The following is an 18793-nucleotide window of genomic DNA, read 5'->3' as shown; positions in this document are numbered from 1 at the left end:
GCTTTCTCATGGAATAACCACAGATTGCCTCTTATTTCTCACATTCAGCACATAAAAAGGAAGACAGAAGAGAAACATTTGTCCCATTTAAATTCATCTTAGGGCTTCCTTCAGGTTCTATTTCTCTCTCCTCAGATTTCTCTCCCTCTTCCTATCCTTTCCTTCATTCTCATTTTCCCTCACTCTGTACTCTTTGCCTTTCTACTCTTTCTCTTCTTTCCCTCTTCTTCCCTCATCCTTATCTCCCTCTCTATCTTCCCCTCTTTCTTCCATCTTCCCTTTTTTGCTTATATTTATATTCCTTTCACTTAGAGAAATGCCTACCATAAAAATGAGCTTAATGAATGTTTAATCTATCTGCATTATTTCTCCTTCTCTCCCTTCCCTGGTGTTCCTCTTCCTCTTCCCTTCTCCAGAAGACTGACAATTTTGGTGCATAACTAAACTTTATTGTAGTGTGATGAACTTAACAATTTGTCACTGAGGATCCCAGTTGATAGAGGTTCATGTTGTTTAACCATCTTAGGCTGAGATTTACAAGAACTTCCCAACTGATCGAGTTGAAAAGTGTGAAGATTTTTCTAATTACCTTGTGTCTTGTCTTCCCCTTAACTGAACCTTTCTCTAATCTCTAGTCCTAGATTAAGCTGTCTTGTTAGCAGGTCTTTTAACCTTCAAGAAATAAGATTCTTTGGATTTCAAGGCCACCCTTCTGACTTCTGGTTAGCAATCTCAGTGATATGGCCTTCTACTTCATGCATATAGATCATTTATCCCTTCCCTTTATCCCTGTTCTCTTCTTGTTCACTGCCCATGTCATGGTCCATGTTTTTTTTTTGTTTGTTTGTTTGTTTTGTTTTTCCTTGGGGCATTTTGGGTTTTCTTTAACTTTTTTTGTCTTAGGCTTTGTGGCCCTTCACTCTAAGACCTACTGCTGTATGTCTCCATGTTGCCTGTATTTATTTTCCATCTATCCTTTTTTAACATTTCATACTTTTACTCCTCAACTCCCTTCTCTTCATATCTACCTCTGGTTTTCAGTGTTGATTTAATAGTCAACCATTCATCCCAACTTAACCTAGGTATTACATGTAGGTGATATCTTCATTTTATAACATTTCCTTCATAACTTCATAGTATCCATTTGCATTTGCAGAATGATTTCCAGACATTTGTCCTACATTTTAAAGTTGCTTAAGACCAACATGTACATTAGAATAAAAGACTCCTCTGGCTCCTCTTACAAATATCTACTTCAGAACCACAGTTATCTCTGTGGATGAGGAACTTTATCATGACCTTCCTTTGAGTGCTTTAAGAATATACAAAATGGATATTTTTTTAGATTTGGATTATCAGTTGGAGCCCCAAACATGGGGAAACTCTGGTATTGGGATGATTACTAACAAACCTTCATTGTTTCTGTGAGCCATGTAAGGAACACATTTTAGTATGGCACGAGAGCCATATTCCTTTGTTTTTGGTACATCTTGGCCAGTTCCTATGAACATTTAAAGTACAAAATTATTTTCCTCATAACAACCCCCTACCACTCCCAGCTGTACTCCTCACTCTCTTTCTTTACTCTTTTGGCACCAAACTTTCCACCCTGGAGATGACTCCATCCTGAGGCCCATTTTCATAATTGGTGAGTCTCTCTACCCCAGATCACCATAATGGGGTACCAGGTTATGTTCATGGCACTTACTGATGCCACTTCTCTCTAGACTTCTCCCTTTATTTGCCAAAAACTTTTCCTGAGTAAATTCTTCCTCTAGATCCTCCTCTTCCCTTTCTGCTCCTCTTTGTGGATTTTCTATCCTCATTGGAATTTTCTGGTACATTGCTCTGTGAATGTTGGATTCTCTTCCAGGTATACAAGGTGGGCACCAAAGCCTACTTGTTGTAGTAAATTGGCGCACTTATGATTATTGGGAATTGGGGAAAGAATTTGCATGGTGGTAAGATGGATGTTTCAGTTCAATCAGACTTGATTTTAAGCATTTCCACCTTAATGTTGCAACTGTGGCCAAATAAAGTTGAAATTAAAAAAAAAAAACAAAACAAAGGTCTTGTTTATTCTCATTTGTATCTCCAGCACCTAGCATTGTGACTGGCTCAAGAATAAGCACTCTCTAAAAGCTTTATCAATTAATATAAACCCTTTATCAATATATCTGCCTTGTTTATTTTCTTTGGTGTCCTCATCCTATCCAAAAACAAAAGTTAAGCTTAAACTAATGGTCTCAAAAGCCTCAGTTTAAACCTAAAAAACAAAACAAGAAGTTCATCTCTTCCCTCTTTGCAGAACTTGAATTCTCCCTTTCTCTCACTGTTACTCTTATTTATATTCATTCTCAGTGTCATCATACATAACAGTTCTATGAGATGACATTTTTAAACCTAAAAGAATTCTTTTATCATTTATAGAACCATGAATGAAGTTTGTACAATTAATAAGTACTTACCAAAGTTCTAGGAGTTTGGCCATGGAAGTGCCCAAGCTAGGCAAGAGTAATAAAAAAGAAATTATCTAAGTCAGGACAGTTAGTCAGTCCTTTTTCCCCTTGAAGTTGTTTGCCATTGGAGTCTGGGAGCACATGGCGTATTTTTTTAAGTAGTTTATTAAAGCTTAATTAAATGGACAAAGTTCCTGTTAAGTAAATGCAGTGTTCTAAGCAGTTTTTGAAACTAGATAAAAGATTTAGTGATCATGATGAATTGATGAAATTATTTTTAAAACATGAACAAATGTTCCAAAGACACTTTGGAGATTCCATACTTAAACTGTTGTTGATTCTATTGTGGCTGAATGTTTCCAAAGCAGTTTTAATCTACCCACAGATGTGCTTTTCTTATAAAGTAATTGGACCTCATTAAAGAGCTAGTCTTTTTACAGGCCCATAAAATTTACACTTGAAATCATTTGAGATCTTTCTTTTTATATTCAATTTTATTTTCAGCTCCAAATCCTCTCTCTCTCCCACTTCCCTCTTCTCCCATCAAGAAAACATATAGAACATCTCACAGATTTTCATGTGATCCTTGCACAGAGCCCATACTTATCTTCTCTTTACATGTACAGCCAAAGCAAACACAAAACCATTGACATTCCACTGATTCAATTAGCTGTTTTTGGAACAATTTTTAGGACCCTTTTATGTACATTGTTAGTCTTTGTAAAACAAGCTGTACTTTTTGTTTGGTACTTTTTTTTTAAGCCAAATATCTTCTGTTTTTTTTTTTTTAATTTGTTTTCTATTTTCCTTTCTTCTTAAACAGTGTGAAGAAAATACAAACCTTCAGGATTCTAGTCGCTACCTCAGACTTCCCTTTTCCAAGGTCAGTCTCCTTGGGACCAATAATCAAGCAATAAAGGCCACTAAAGAGTCCTTTTGGATCACGTCTTTCCTCTGTTCCACTAAACTCACACAGAACGGTAGGTGGGTTCTTCAAGAGCTATTTATTGCAGTAAATTTATGAATGACATTTTGAAACAAATGCTAAAATATATGAAAATTTTGCATTAGAAAATTTGGTTGCTTCTTTTGCCTTAACTTTTTCTAAGATGGAAACAACTGGGACTCGATCCATTGGTTATACACAATTTAAGAATGGCTCTAAAATTAGCTCAGCGTTGGAAACCAAGTGTATAACCCTTAGAATAAGTCATCAAAACCCAGCTGCTTCAATATAAGAGAGAACAAAGGAAAAACCACCTTAATCTGTTGTTTTATGGCTTCTTATCCAGTGCTTATTGTAGGCTTCTGAATAAAAGGCTGTTTTTGTTAATTAGGTGGATATTGCCTTTCAGTTCTAACATTACTTTTTATGTCATTGATTGTTTAGTAAGTTATGATTAATAAAGCAAACTCTTGGTAGATTGTTATGGAAACAATGTCTATAATCAAGGAGGTAAATGGGTTTTTGTTTTGTTTTGTTTTTTGAGATTTTCATGTCTGGCTTGCATCTTGAATGCTAGACTAATAAGGCAGATTCATTATGTTCACAAAATATCCTCTGGTATACAAGTATTTGTGATCTTTCTTTGATCTTTATCCTGTTCCATGATCCATCATTTATCATTAAAAAAAAAAGGGCTTCTCTATTTGTCAAGGCAGAAGGGATGGGGAATAAAATATAATACTACAATATTGAACAACTCCAATTTGCCTTTCCATTTCCAGTGCAGAATACACACACACACACACACACACACACACACACACACACACACATAAGTTGAATTCCCAATAGTTTTCTACATTGTTTATAAGTTTCTCTCCATATCCACTGCATGGTTTATTTTATTTGAGCCTGGAAGCAATTTCTCTGTCTCTGTTTCTGTTTTTCTCTGTCTCTGTCTCTTTCTCTCTTCTTTGTCTCTCTCATCTATAATTTTCTATGTTATGGAGGTGCCTGGAATCCTGAGAAGTGATATGTCACATAACTACTATATGTCAGAGAGAGAATTTGAATGCAGTTCTTTTCCAAGGCTGGCCCTGTATCTAAGATGCCATGACTCTTCTCAGGGTTTAATATCAATGAACTAAAATAGCCATTCATGCAACTTTGTAAATAAATGCAAAACATTTACCATACCTCATGAATTTTTATGAGGGCCGTCATTCTGCCTATGTGAAGGTTACAGAATGAAATCCCCTTTTTTTCTATTTCATCCATCACAGGTTATCTGTTCATCTTGTTAAATTAGACATGTGTCTGCCCCTTAGTAAGCTGGCATTTAATTAAATTGCACTATCATTTTGAGTAAAGTATTATGAAGTACCTCTAACCATATACACATCAATGATTTTAGAAATACCTCCACCAATAATCACTTCTCTCTCTTAAGGGAATTAGGATTAGATAGGCTTATTTCTAGGATGAGGGTATTATTATTAGAGCTTTAGATCAATACTGAACACCAACAGTTGATAATTAAGAGCTTCATTTTGTAAGAAGAAAATAAAAATCCTAGGTAGATACAAATCCAATACAGGATATGTGGAAATACTGGACTCTGGAGGGCTGAATCACTTCTTAGTACAATATCAATTGTATATTTGAAGCCTTACAGGAGCTAAATTACTATTTTTGACCTTGATTCAACTTGTCCATTTAAGAAGACACACCTAAAAATAAGCTGGAAGTGAATAATATATGTTCAACAGAAGAAGGGGGAAGGGCAGCAATCTTGCTAAACATATATCTAGCCCAATGACCCATTGCCATCCTCTCTGTTTAGGGTACTACCACTTAAATGATAAGAATGGGAATATTTTTGGCATTAAATAATTTCTCATTTATTCGACTATGGGAAATATATGAATTTTATTTCATTCATGATATTAGATACCTAACAGACATTTTATTAAGTACTTATTATGTGGAAAGCACTGCCCTAGGTGTAAGGGGAGTTAAAAAGTTGACTAAAATATGCCTCCTGCCTGCAGATGCTTACAGATGGAATGATACAAATGACTGAACGAAAAAGTTTTTAGGAAATAAGTGTTTTTTGTGTGCTTAGTAATGGGGATAGAAATAGAGAAGTAAGACAGTCCTTTCAAGGAAAGGAAAAGGAACAAGCATTTATATAGACCTACTGTGTACTAGATAGTATGCTACAGGTGCTCCAAGTTTATCTTATTTGATCCCAAGAGATCATATTCTAATGGGGAAGACAATACACATAGGAAGGTTTTAGCTGCAAGTCAGATGGAAAAGTGTCATGATTCCTAAGGTGCAGATGGCAATGCATCATTTTTAATGTCATTTCCCAGATAAAATCATATGCTCCTGATTTGAGCCATATATCAGGGCCAAAGACTTTAAATGCAAGAACATTCTTTTTTTGGGTCTTTAGTAGTTGTGGCTGCAGCACCTGTAGTTGCCAGATCTCCTCTCCATGGAGGTTGCTTCCTTGAATGATGGTTACAGGTGCTGGGTTGGAAACAGGACTATATTTTTTTGTTTTGTTTTATTTTATTTTCTGGTGTGCATGTGAGGGAGGTTGGATTTGCTTCTATTCCCAGGGATTTTGGTTTACCTTCCATCATTAGAAATTGGTAGCAGTTGGTGGTCATGGGGAAGAAGAAGCCGGATCCTTTGTCCACAGTAATTGCTTTCTGCATTGATGACTTTGGGGGAGTGGGGAGAAAGTGGCTTAGAAGGCACTGCCTGCCATTCCTAAGTCTCTTGGGGTCAGGATCCTTAACTATCTCCATCAGAATCCAAGAGTAGGTGTGGTTGAAGTGGTAGTGACTTTCCTGGCATATGCTGCCTCCTGTCTTTTCCTCAGGGCACTCTGCTACTTCACCTAGATTGGCTTGCCAGACCTATACAGAGGAATTTTTTGGCAATTGGTGAGTATAGCAGGCTACTCCTACTCATGAGCTGGTTTCCCAGATGATGTTCCCAGGAACTCAGCTGAAAACAGGTCTGGGGAGGATGGGGGATCCTACCACTACCAGGGTTTGGGGGCTTATCTGTCAGCAGCATGTTGGTCAGCATGTACACAGATAGCTGTTAGGCAGAAGTAATATAGAAGTGTGTGCTCTTAGTCATATGGATTTTAAGTAAATGTAATCTCTTTGGGACTTTTATGGAAAGGGCAGGGAAGTTTCAAGAGCCCCAAGGGAATGTTAGATGTGGTTTCTGTTCTTCCAGAAAAAAACCGAATAGCTTACATTTATATACCACATATGTGTTTGAAAAACACTGTATATAAATGACCCTCATTTGATATGCATCATAACTCTGAGGTTAGTGCTATTACTATCTCTATTTTACAAATGAAGAAATTGAGGCAGAGAGAAATTAAAGCAACTTGTTACCATAACTCATAAGTATCTCAATCAGGATTTGAACTCAGGTCTTTCTGATTCCAAGACCAGAATTCTATCCAGTATACCACTTCATTGCCTTAATTAATTATGAATATAGATTTTAAGTGCCTTGAGAGCAAGGATCCATTCTGAACTTTTTTTTCTGTCCTAATATGTTTCACAATGAAACTATCAAAGCTGATTGAATAAATGTTGAATTCTAAATTTGGAGTGGCAAATCATGACATCTATTCACAAATACCTTGTGACAAGGTCACTGAAGCAGAGATCAGAGATTTTTGAATATTGACACAGGTACAAGTTTCATATGTTCTGCCATATCTAAAATAGCTCTGTGACACAGTAAAAAAAAAAAATCTGCTTCGTTGAGTGTTTCATTACTATCTTACTTCATTGTGATATGGTAGAAAGAGACCTGGGCTCACTTTCTAGTCACAGTAGTAGCTAATCATTCTTTCCCTCATCTGTAAACAAAAGGAGCTACGCTAGATTTCATTTTTTTTTACTTATTAAATACAAACACTATAACCTACAAAGAACAGAAAGGTTTACATATGAGGTAGTGAGCTTCTTTTACTTCTGTGTTTTAATGCATATTAAATTTACCCAGTAAGAATAAAATTGTCCTTGTGTCCTTTATAAACTTGCTTCTGTATATTTTTTAAAAAGTTGTTTCAGACCTTTTTCTTACATCAATATTATTATCCTCCTGTCCTCCCTTTTGCCCCTTCTCCTGGCCTCAGAAGATGACTTTCTCTGGTTCTTTTCTATTTTTAGAATGTATGAATCAGCATAAATACCTTCTTAGGCATCCCTGATATACCTACCAATTTTGGCAGATGATTTCAGGTCCTGTAAGTGACAATCACACTTCAATCTTTCCATTTCCCTCTAATATTTCTCTTATAATCACAAACAACATGTATTTATTAAATACTGACTGACACACATTCCACCTATGTGGAGCATCCTTCCAAAGAGGTTCAGACTACCTAGGGCAATCCTTGACTGATAATGAAGAAAGAAGTATTGATTGTGCATACAAGACTCAGAGGAAAAAGAAAAGTATTGGGAGGTGCAGACTTAGAAAGGAAGGCCTTGTAGAATGTTTGTGGAATAATTTTTTTAAAGCCTTTCTTAGGGACAGCTAAGTGGCTCCATGGATAGATAGCCAGGCTTGAAGGCTGGAGGTCCTGGGTTCAAATATGACCTTAAATACTTCCTAGATGTGTGACTTTGGGCAAATCAATTAACCCCTATTGCCGAGCCCTTGCTACTTTTATGTCTTGTGTAACAGAGGGTGACAGACTGAGGTGCTGCTGAATCTTTCTCCCTCTCTCTCTTTATAACCATACTAACCCACTATTACACATGGAACCAAACCACAGTATTGATTCTAAGACAGAAGGTAAGGATTGAATTTAAAAAAAAAAAAGACATACTTAGTAGTCAGAAGTGGAGCCAAATTCAGGAGGTAGCATAAAAGGAATGGAAGAAGACAACAGAGTAGAAGAAAAGCAAAGAGTTTGCTTTTGTATTTTTAGTTCTTTTATATATTATTGAAATATGATGATTCATGTGAAATCATAAAGATAGTTTTACATTAAAACTCCAGGATTGTTCATTCAGACTTGGAAATTAAAAATATAGCTGAGATACTTTGAAGTTACAGAAAACTCATTTCTCTTCTTTAAAATATAGTATGTTTAGGGGTAGCTAGGTGGCTCAGTGGATAGAGAACTAAGCCTGGAGACAAAAGGTCCTGCATTCAAATCTGGGCTCAGATACTTCCTAGCTGTGTGATACCAGTCAGTACATTTAACCCCAATTGCCTAGCCCTTGTTTTTCTGTGTTGGAACTCGTACTTAATATCCATTGTAAAACAGAAGGTGTGTGTTTACATATATATGAGAGAGACAGAGAGAGAAAATAGGAATGTATGGAATGAATTTATTTGCCCAATACCTTCGGCTTCCTTGGGAATTTTTGCTTCTTTCTCTAAAGTTGTTCATGTTTTCTGTTTTTTCATCTGACTTTGTCTTTTTCCTGTGACTTCCCCCTGAGATATTTGTGTTTTCTGTCTTTGATTCACTATATATATTTTCCTATTTAATCTTAACTACTTCTTAAGGTTCCCCCCCCCACTTTCTTACTATCTTTCTGGCTTTCAAGGAATCTCAGATTTCTCCTGAAACAAATGCTTTGAAGTAAATTTCTCACTTATATGTCAGCTTTACATTTGAATCCCAGCAAATCCCTCATGTCTGCTCTGTGAACTCTTCTGTTCCTCCAACTTTGCTGAATGCTGAAATTATTTTTCTCTACATACTGATTGAAAGATCAACCAGGCACAATGTGTGTAGTATTTTCACATTGCTGATGCAAACAGTACATTTATATTAATGCTCAGATATGGGATGTGTGTGTATGTGTGTGTGTGTGTGTGTGTGTGTGAATGTGTGTGTTTTAAACAGCCGACTTCATGTTACCAACCACCAAGTCACCTTGCTACCACCAGAGAGGGCCAGAACATTAGGTAAAAGTTTATTACCTCCATTGATGAAGGAATTGTAGCAGCACAATGGCCTGGATCTTGCTGTAGTTTCTCTCTCCAAAATACTGAGTCACTCCAGCAGGTGAGGCTACAATTCTTAAGACTCCCTACCTAAACCCAGGTGTGGTTCGTGAATATGAGAATTCTTTCCACAAAGTGATACTGATTACACACTTCTTGCCGCAAAGGTCCTGGTCCTAATGTTAACTGATGTCCAGTTAAACTTGGCAACACCGTCACATTGGTTTCTGTGTTTGGGGTTTCAGGTTTTTAACAATCAAGTGTTTCAGTTGGAGAGGCTGAGCTCTCTTGTGGCTATTTATCTTCCTTTTGTTTTTGGATAGGAGATATGCTTGATCTTCTAAAATGGAGAACTCATCCAGACAAGATCACAGGCTGCCTCTCCAAAATAAAAGAAATTGATGGCTCAGAGATAGTAAAGGTAATTTTTTTTCCTCTTTAAAGAAATTCAGAGAAAAAAGTATCTGTGAAAAGGGTTTTAGATGGAGGGAACCAAAAAAAGACAAGATGACATTTAATGAATTTTATTCATATCTGTAAAACAGTTTCTGCAAGATACCCTGGATACCTTATTTGGAATTTTAGATGAAAATTCTCAAAAATATGGCTCAAAGGTGTTTGATTCTTTGGTAAGTATAAATTTTTCTCTTCATTGTATTTTAATCCTTCTGCCTATCAGTCCTGACTGCTATAAAAGCATTTCAGAAATACAAAATTGAGATCATAACAGTTCAATTACAGGTAACAAAAGGAACTTGATTTGCATCAATTTAATAAAGCTCAATTTTCTTTCAGGTCCACATAATAAACTTATTGCAAGATAGCAAATTTCATCATTTCAAACCTGTAATGGACACTTACATCGAAAGTCATTTTGCTGGAGCACTTGCATACAGGTAAGGTTTTTTTTTTTTTTAATCTTTAAATTGGTTAGAAACCATTCTTTTTTTTTTTCTAGTCCTTCTAAGCAACACCAGCTATGGATATGAATTTAAAAGATAAGTTGGGAAAAAATGAAGGGCAACACATGTAAAATCCCTAGAGGCTGTCTAATTTAAAACAATAACAACAATGTGAAAAAAAATTGTTTGGATCTTATTTAAATTTGGGGTTGACAGTGGGGGAGGGGGTAGAAACAACTCCTGGAATTAAGAATCTTGAACTTAATACGAGACTAAAACATTAAAGATTTTTCTCTTATTTTTGTCACTTATGATCTAATTATAATTATACTATACGGTGGCTAAGTTTTTGCCTTGATTATGAGAAATATATTTTCAGTTTTTTAATATTGACCGACTTCTAGAATAAATTCTAGAATAAAACCAGCCTTCTTTTCTGTTACATATGCTTAAGTGAATTAGATGGCTTGTTCCTGCTTCCTATTCTTCCTCATGCAATAAGAAGTTATATATATATATGTGTGTGTGTGTGTGTGTGTGTGTGTACATATATATATTATAAGGAGAAATTGTTGTGTTTTGGCCAGCCTCTGCCCCTCACTATCTCATTGGGTAATTTCTTTCAAGTCGTAAATGCCTCCTTCATGATCTAGCATAGCCTCTTACTCACCAAATCATGAATTGCTAGGCTGTTAGGGCTGAATGGTACCTTGAAGATTATCTAGGCCAAAGATTCCCCCTTTTACAAATGAGGAAGTGGGTGCTGTGAGAGGTGACATGGTTAATCTGAGGTCCACAACTAATATGGAAAACCTGGGGCTCCACCTTAGGGCTTTTGACTCAAAGTACAATATTTATTTGACTTGATGCAACTTGAAGCTTTGCTTCAGAGAATTAGAAAAATGGCAAGGAAACAAAGAAGGAGAAAAAATAGTAGTGGGAGTAAGACTTTGTTGCCATTGTTGTTCAGTCGTTTGTAGTGATGTCTGATTCTTTGTGACCTCATTTAGGGTTTTCTTGGCAAAGATGCTGGAATGATTTGCTATTTCCTTCTGCTCATTTTACAGACGAAGAAAGTGAGGCAAACAGAGTTAAATGGCTTGCCGAGGGTTACACAGTGTGTGAGGCTAGATTTGAACTCAAGAAATGGAGTGTTCCTGACTCCAGGCTCAGTGCTCTATCCATTATCACCTAACTGCCTAGTCTTTTAAAAAGCTCTGTCTTAGCACATATAATTCACATGGATCCCTCTGACCAAAATTTTGCCTGATACTTCCCAGTTTCTAGGTGCACACATATACTGGCAGTTGAAGTTATATAGCCAAAAATAAAATCATTCAGAGCATTTTGTTTTTATTGTTCTGCCTTATGGGATATACAGAATGACATACTTCCAAAAGAAAGAATCCACATTGCAAACAGGAGCCTGCTGTATGATACATGAGCACCTTTGGTTGTCCATTTGCTGGTTTATGTGTTGAAATTCTCTCCTCTGTTTACATGAAGAGAGTTATTTTTGTGTCTAATTGAATCAACAGACAATCACATTTGTTCCCCTTTCAGTGGGATTTTATGCCCAAGATGAAAAGCAGAAGCCTCAGGAGGGGAGGTCAGTGGTGTTCTGGCAGCTCTACCATCCTGCCCAGCACTGCATAGCATCTGTCTGAAACTGGAACTGGAATTTAGAGAGCAGAAGTGTAATTACCTCCATTCCAGATTGGCTAGGGAAGCAGTGGGGCAATCGTGCCTAACCAGACAAATAAGTACCAGGAAAGCTTGTGAGACTGTGGGTGGTCAGAGCTCCCTGCAACATCTTGTCTTAAAAATAGCCCTTTCGGCAGCTGTCTACCCTATGGGCATCTCCATAAATTCACTCCTCACTGACAGGGAAGTGGTTCACCTTTCAAATGACTGTGACCTAGGTATTCTCTAGAAATTAGAGATGCTGTGTTGATCTACCTTCAAATTTTGTGTCAGGAGACCCAGGTTCAAATCTTGACCCTTCTGCCTTAACCTGTTTTATATTAAGAAAGCTATAAAAAATATCTGTGCCATTGTTTCTTCATATAAAACAAAGGAGGATTTGAACAAGATATCCCCTAAGGGTCTGGCTTGCTCTAATACATAATCCTATGACTGCCTTAATTACTAATGTATTATGTGCCTTATTATATTATTATTTATATATCTTCATTACTGATAAGTTAATCTACAATCCTATGACTACTCCAGCTCAGACTGAAAAGACTAATTTTGAGGGACCTTAGTAAAATAGAATTATGACTTCTGCTACAATTGTATCTTTGGACAAAACATTATGATTCTGTGGAAATCAACTCTTTGTATGCTATTGAAGTTCTGTGATCAAAAGCACTCTTTGACATCAACCACAGTATTCCCATAAATTTATAATGTGCTTTCATAAAGCCATGGCAGAAATGCTTTTGGGAAAAACCATGTTCTTGTACTATTCCTTGTGTATAGACATATACACAGCTATATGCACACCTACTTAATGCCACTCGATTCCACTATTAACTTGTTACTAACTCAGTTCTTAATTAAAACTAACTAAATGCACTTACTAACAAAACTAACTAAAAACACAGTTGTCAGTTATTAGCACTACTAACAGAGTCTTTAGGGTACATCTCCTTTTTAGGAATGTATCTTAGTACATTGCCAGATATTATAAGATTTAGCAAATTTTCTTCGAGAAGTTGTCTCCCTATTTGTTAAATTGAAGTGAAACTCATGCTACTAAGGCATCTAATTGGCCCTTTCTGTATACATTAAGGAAGTGTGTGGCCTGGGGTTACAAAGGAACGTTTCATAGAATAGTTGCAATTTGAACTAAGTCTTAAGTGATAGTTAAACTTTTATCAGATTTAGACATGAGGTCTTCCCAGGCATAGGAAAAGGAGTGAGCCCAGATTTGAAGGCAGAGAGCAAAAGGCAAGAGTGACCCTTTACGTTCAATTCAATTTGATAAACATTCATGTCTTTGTGAGAGAGACATTACAAAACAGAAATGAAAAACTCAAGGAGTTTATATTACTTATGGGTACAATGTGTATACAGATAAGTATGTAAACTTAAAGGGAGGGGAAAATGTTAACCATAGAGACAGATCAGAAAAAAAAAACTTTCAAAAGGGAGAAAATGAGCTGGTCCTTGAAGGAAGCTGTTTCTGAGAGAGAGAGGTCAGTGTTGGGGAGAGATCATTCCAATTAGGAGAAAGCGCTTGTGCAGAAGCACAGAGATGGGAGGTGGATGACCAAGTTTGAACAATGGCCAATTAATCTGAGACACATGATATGAAAGGAAGCTTTGTGAAGTAGCACTGTAAAGGTGAGTGAGAGACAGTTGGTGGAGAGTGTTGATTTTAAGCAGAGGCATTGGTATTTTTTCCCAGATGTTCCAGGGAACTATCAAAGATTCTTAAGCAGAAACATAACTGGATTGTCTGCTTTAGGAAGACTTTGGTGGTGGTGTGAAGGATGAGAAACGTCAAGGAAAGAAACTCTTAAAATGTCATAGTAGACTTAAAGAGAAGCAATGGGAACTATACTAGGGTAGTGGCAGAGTTGAAAGATGAGAATGGATTGAAGTAATGACACAGATGTAGAATTAACAAGTGTTGACAAGTGACTAGATATTGGTGTGTGGGAGAGAAAAAAAATGTTACAAATGGCTTCTAGGTTGGGAACATGGTTGTCTAGAAAGATGGTGGTTCATTCAACAGAAATATAGAAGTCTAAAGGATGTATTATGGATTGGGATGTGTAAGGAGAGGTATTTGAAGGGATAGTATCTCCAAAAAGAAGGGAGGACAGAAGCTCAAGGGAAAAAACTAGAAGATTAATCTTGGGAAGACACTAAATCAAGAGAATGGGAAATAGACTCATATTGAGTGGTTTTAAAGTGTATATATAAAAGACAAAGGAGGTGCTCATTATAGAAAGATGCTCTCTTTCATTGGTCAAATAAAAGGCAAAGTCTATCTCTTAAAAGTGAACAGGGCAGTAATATGGCTTAAAAATGTAGGTCAATGGAGCTAGCCCTAGAGATGGGAGGTCCTAGGTTCAAATCTGGCCTCAGACACTTCCCAGCTGTGTGACCCTGGGCAAGTCACTTGACCCCCATTGCCTAGCCCTTACCACTCTTCTGCCTTGGAGCCAATACACAGTATTGACTCCAAGACGGAAGGTAAGGGTTAAAAAAAAATGTAGGTCAATGGAGTTGACAAGACTGATAAAACTAGAGACCTGGTTATTAGAGGGGACATCAAAGTCTAAAAATTTAAGTTTATAATTATGAAGGCAGAAGTACTGGGGAAGAGAGGAAGATTGTTAGCCAAGCACTGAGTTTCCTTGAGAATGGACATAGAATAATGTGAAAGTCAGTAGAGAAATGTAGCAAGTTTCTGTGCAGAATGATAAAGACAGTGGAGACTAGAAGTTTGCTCAAGGATGGCAAGAGAGAATTGGTGCAGAATTGACAGTAAAAACTAAGGAATATACCTATTACTGTTCTTGGCCCCGTATTTTGGTATGGGGTGGTGAATGAGGTAAAGAATATAGAGGAGGCATTTGGCATGAAGAGGTTAACAGGGATGGAGGTAGATCTGGAGGGGCAGTTTTTCCATGAATATAATAGAAAATAGAAAATGTATCAGAAGGAGACTTCCAGGAAAAAGGCAAGATTGTTATTCAAAGAATGGGTCCAACTGATGTAGTAGGTCTGAGGAACAGAGAATAGTGAATCTGGAGAGAAGACTTGAAGTAGTGGAGCCTGACAAAGTAGTAGCTAAAGAAGGAAAAAGATGCAAAGTAGAATCACGGGGATTAAAGGAGGAGGAGGTTGAGACTTTGTTAGCCATAGGTTGAATGAAAAAGCAGATCACAGATTTCTACCTTCAGAGATTTTGAGGTTATAGAGAATAGGGTCAATTTGTTTTCTCTCATCTGCTAGGAAGAAAAAGTAGCAATCAACAAGAAGACTGGGTTGTTTTGTTGTTGTTGTTGTTTTTACTTCCTGGCAATTACATCCTTAAGGATATGGCTTTATTTTCACTTAGCGACTATTCTTTAGTTTTATTCCAAATGACAGTTTAACTCCCAGCCTCCTCTCATCCCTATAATAGCATGGGTCTTCCAGGGGATGGCTAACCCTTTTTCAAGGTACTGTGTGTGTTTGCATCCCTAAAACTATAGTTCATGGGTCCTCACTGTTACTTTTACCTTTAATAGGCAGCCAGAGGGCACAGTTAGCTCAAAAAGAGATATTTACTGAAAAGGCATAGTAATAAAAGTTTCATCAAAGTATTTCTCCCATAAATCTGTAGAATATTATCCCAGAAATACATCACACATAAATAAGAATAACCATCACTTAAGAGGCCAGAAGTGGAGAAGTCCATATGTGGGAAGATGCATAGCCAAAGACAAGATAGCCTCCATGTGGAAAATGCACTTTGCTTTCAAATCAAGACTAGTATATGAGGCCTTAGTCCTTGTCAAGGTCCTGGCAGCAAGAGTCCTAAGATCTCAGTCCTTAAAGATGTTAAGGCTGTTACCCCCCCCCCACACACACACACACACTTTTCTCAAATGATTCAGGGAAGCAGAAAAATAGGCAGCGCTCCACATGTGCCAACAGATTCCATCCCTGAGCACTTTGTGATAATGAAGGTCTTTGCTGTATTGGAATGACACACGACAAAGAAATTGTAATCCCCATGTCGTTCTAGAGCAACAGACTTCAAAAATCTAACCATGAGAATGGCCCAGGATCCAGAGCTGGAAGGAACTTCAGAGATTTGACCATCTCATTTTTTATAAATTAGAAAACTAAGGTTGCACAAGTAGTAAAGAAGGGACTCAAATTCAAGTTCTTGGTAAACAAATCTAGGATTCTTTCCACTGACAATGTGGCTTGTTTTGAAAGCAGTGCTTAAAATTTTCTCAAAATTAATTCCATGAAGAAAATTTGGGGGTGGGAGGAGGGAGCTTAATTTTTTCCTCTCTGGTATTAGAAAAAGTGATGACATTGCAGAATTAGGTAGGGAAAATTTTGGTTCTCACTCATGGGCAACATGACATATCTAAAATTAAGGGTCTATTAAGGCCTTTAATTATCCACAATCATCAGTTAGTGGTATACTGACAAGAAAAGAAACCTTTCAACAATCACAGTAGGTGTTTGATTTGTACATTAATTCTTAATTATTATGAGAATTAGGAGAAAAATCCATGTATTGCATATTTTACTTCTATTTTTAGAGACCTCATCAAAGTTCTTAAATGGTATGTGGACAGAATAACAGAAGCAGAGCGACAGGAACATATTCAGGAAGTTCTAAAGGTAAATGTATTGCCACTAACAAATACCCTGAACGAATTTTTCCTTTTGTGGAAAAAGATAAATGGAAATAGATTAATAAAGTTTAAGTTTGTGAAATTTAATTTTGGATTTTTGAAATTATGGCTTCCTGAGAAGGTTAAGAATTTTAAAGATTCTTTAAGCTTTATCCTTTTCCCAGAATCTACTGATTATATTTTGTGTTAGTGTGGAGGAAGAACTTAAGAAAGTTGGGATGCTCACATACAATAGAGAGGCTTATAGAGAGCCTATTTTTTTAATGATGGCACCAGCCACCCATAATGAAACCATTAAACTCATAAATTTCAAACCAGATAGGATGAATTACTGAAATTAAAGAAAGCCAGAAGAGCTGTGATTATCAACCATTCCTTTGGAGTGTCTATATATAATAAGCTCACTTATTAATTCTGAACCTTTGTGTTTTTTTTTCCCCCCAACTAAAAAAGGAAAAGGCAATTCCTACTCAGAGGCATATTGAGAAGATCTTTTAAAAATAAAATAAAATAAATTTTAAAAGCTACTTGGTTATCTAAAGAATGATTTTCCAAATTAAAGACAGAATAGTATTCTTATTCATATTATACTGTCTGATATTAGGAGGGAAGACCAAAGGGCCTTAATTTTTTGTAAAATAATTGTTGTGCAATGTTACTAAATTACTTAAGGAGAATTAGATGAAGAGTCCAAGTCTTAAATTGTAGAGAGAGATAATGAGAACAAAATAATTTATGGAAGGTTAACTTCTCTTTGTTAAATATTGTCCAGATTCATGTCCATGTTATCCATTCCCTTTGGATGTTCATATTTCTAATTAAAATTCAATGGAAGAAATTTGTTTTTCTGATAATATAACTATTTGCTTAGAACTTTAAAATTTGCAAAGTCCTTTTGAATATTATTTAATTTGAGTCTCAATCTTACGAGGTCAATAGTATAGATGTGATTATCTACATTTTGTCCACAATGAAACAGAGACAGAAAAGTTAAGGACCTTCCCTATGATAATACGGTCAGTTGTGCAGAAGAGAGATTTGAATCTAGGTTTTTCAGACTACATAGTCAACATTCTATTCACTCTGTCAAGCTGTATCATTCACCTTTTCAAGTAATCCTTCTCTTTTAATCTCCTCAGAGTACTGGGGAAATCCTCCCTGAAATGAAAAGGTTCAAAATATGTATCAGGCTTTAGTATTTATAGGAAAAGTTGAAAAATATCTGTTCTCTTCCTTCATTTGAAAAATTCTTTTCAATAATCTCTTAGGGAGTGAAGCTTGTGCCATTTGTTAAGGTATCTGGGTTTCCTTTTGATGGATATGTTTTTTTTCCTTCAATTTTAGGCACAGGAATATATTTTTAAGTATATAGTTCAGTCTCGAAGGCTCTTTTCTCTTGCCACTGGTGGACAAAATGAAGAAGAATTCCGTTGTTGCATTCAAGAACTCCTTATGTCAGTTCGATTTTTCCTTTCCCAAGAAAGCAAAGGATCTGGAGCTTTATCTCAGTCACAGGTAATTTTTGTCAACTGCTCAAAAGGGAAAAAAAAGTTTGCAATTTATTTGTTTTACATAGAAACACATTTGAGCCTCAACTTATGGCTGCACCTGTCATTATTTATAATAGGTTGTTTTTCCTTTTTTCATTTTTATTCTATCAGCCCTACATAGCAGAACTTGGTTGCTTTATTTTCAGCTTTTCCCTACTGAATTGAAAAACTATTGACTTGCATTAGTACCATTTCCAATGCCAGAAAGAATATTGGTGACTGGACAGCCTATTCCTGTCATTTTTGTGAAATGAATTTCACCATGGTTTTGATTATTTTCCTGAACCACCAAATTGCTTTTGCATTTCTTGAACTCCAGACCCTGATTCCATGTGCCTAAGGCTGAATACATGATTTAGTATTTACAGTCTCCCTAACTGTTCGGGAGCAAATTATAATGCATCCTGCAACCAACCAATATCAAACTGGGGATAGGAGGAGAAGGTACCCATCTTGGGGGCATGGTGAAGAAGTCAGTCAGAGAAGTCCTAGAGTAGGGAAGCCAGGTGGGAAATGAGAATGTATCTGAGCTGAATTT

At 36.5% G+C, this 18793-nt stretch overlaps 1 protein-coding gene across 9 annotated transcripts in view; it reads left to right on the top strand.

Annotated features, from left to right (window-relative positions):
- Positions 1 to 18793, top strand: part of DOCK4 (dedicator of cytokinesis 4) — a 553335-nt gene that overhangs the window by 370276 nt on the left and 164266 nt on the right. For all 9 annotated transcript variants that reach the window (XM_007504147.3, XM_056799554.1, XM_001366207.5 and 6 more), the window contains 6 exons: positions 3283 to 3439; positions 9747 to 9844; positions 9969 to 10052; positions 10219 to 10319; positions 16610 to 16691; positions 18050 to 18220. In XM_007504147.3, the coding sequence (XP_007504209.1) occupies positions 3283 to 3439; positions 9747 to 9844; positions 9969 to 10052; positions 10219 to 10319; positions 16610 to 16691; positions 18050 to 18220 (693 nt within the window). The remainder of the gene's footprint in view (positions 1 to 3282; positions 3440 to 9746; positions 9845 to 9968; positions 10053 to 10218; positions 10320 to 16609; positions 16692 to 18049; positions 18221 to 18793) is intronic.

The sequence above is a fragment of the Monodelphis domestica genome, chromosome 5, assembly GCF_027887165.1.
Source record: "Monodelphis domestica isolate mMonDom1 chromosome 5, mMonDom1.pri, whole genome shotgun sequence".
Classification (NCBI taxonomy): Eukaryota; Metazoa; Chordata; class Mammalia; order Didelphimorphia; family Didelphidae; genus Monodelphis; species Monodelphis domestica.
Note: the sequence above shows the minus strand (reverse complement) of the source record. Positions and strands in the feature narration are given on the sequence as shown.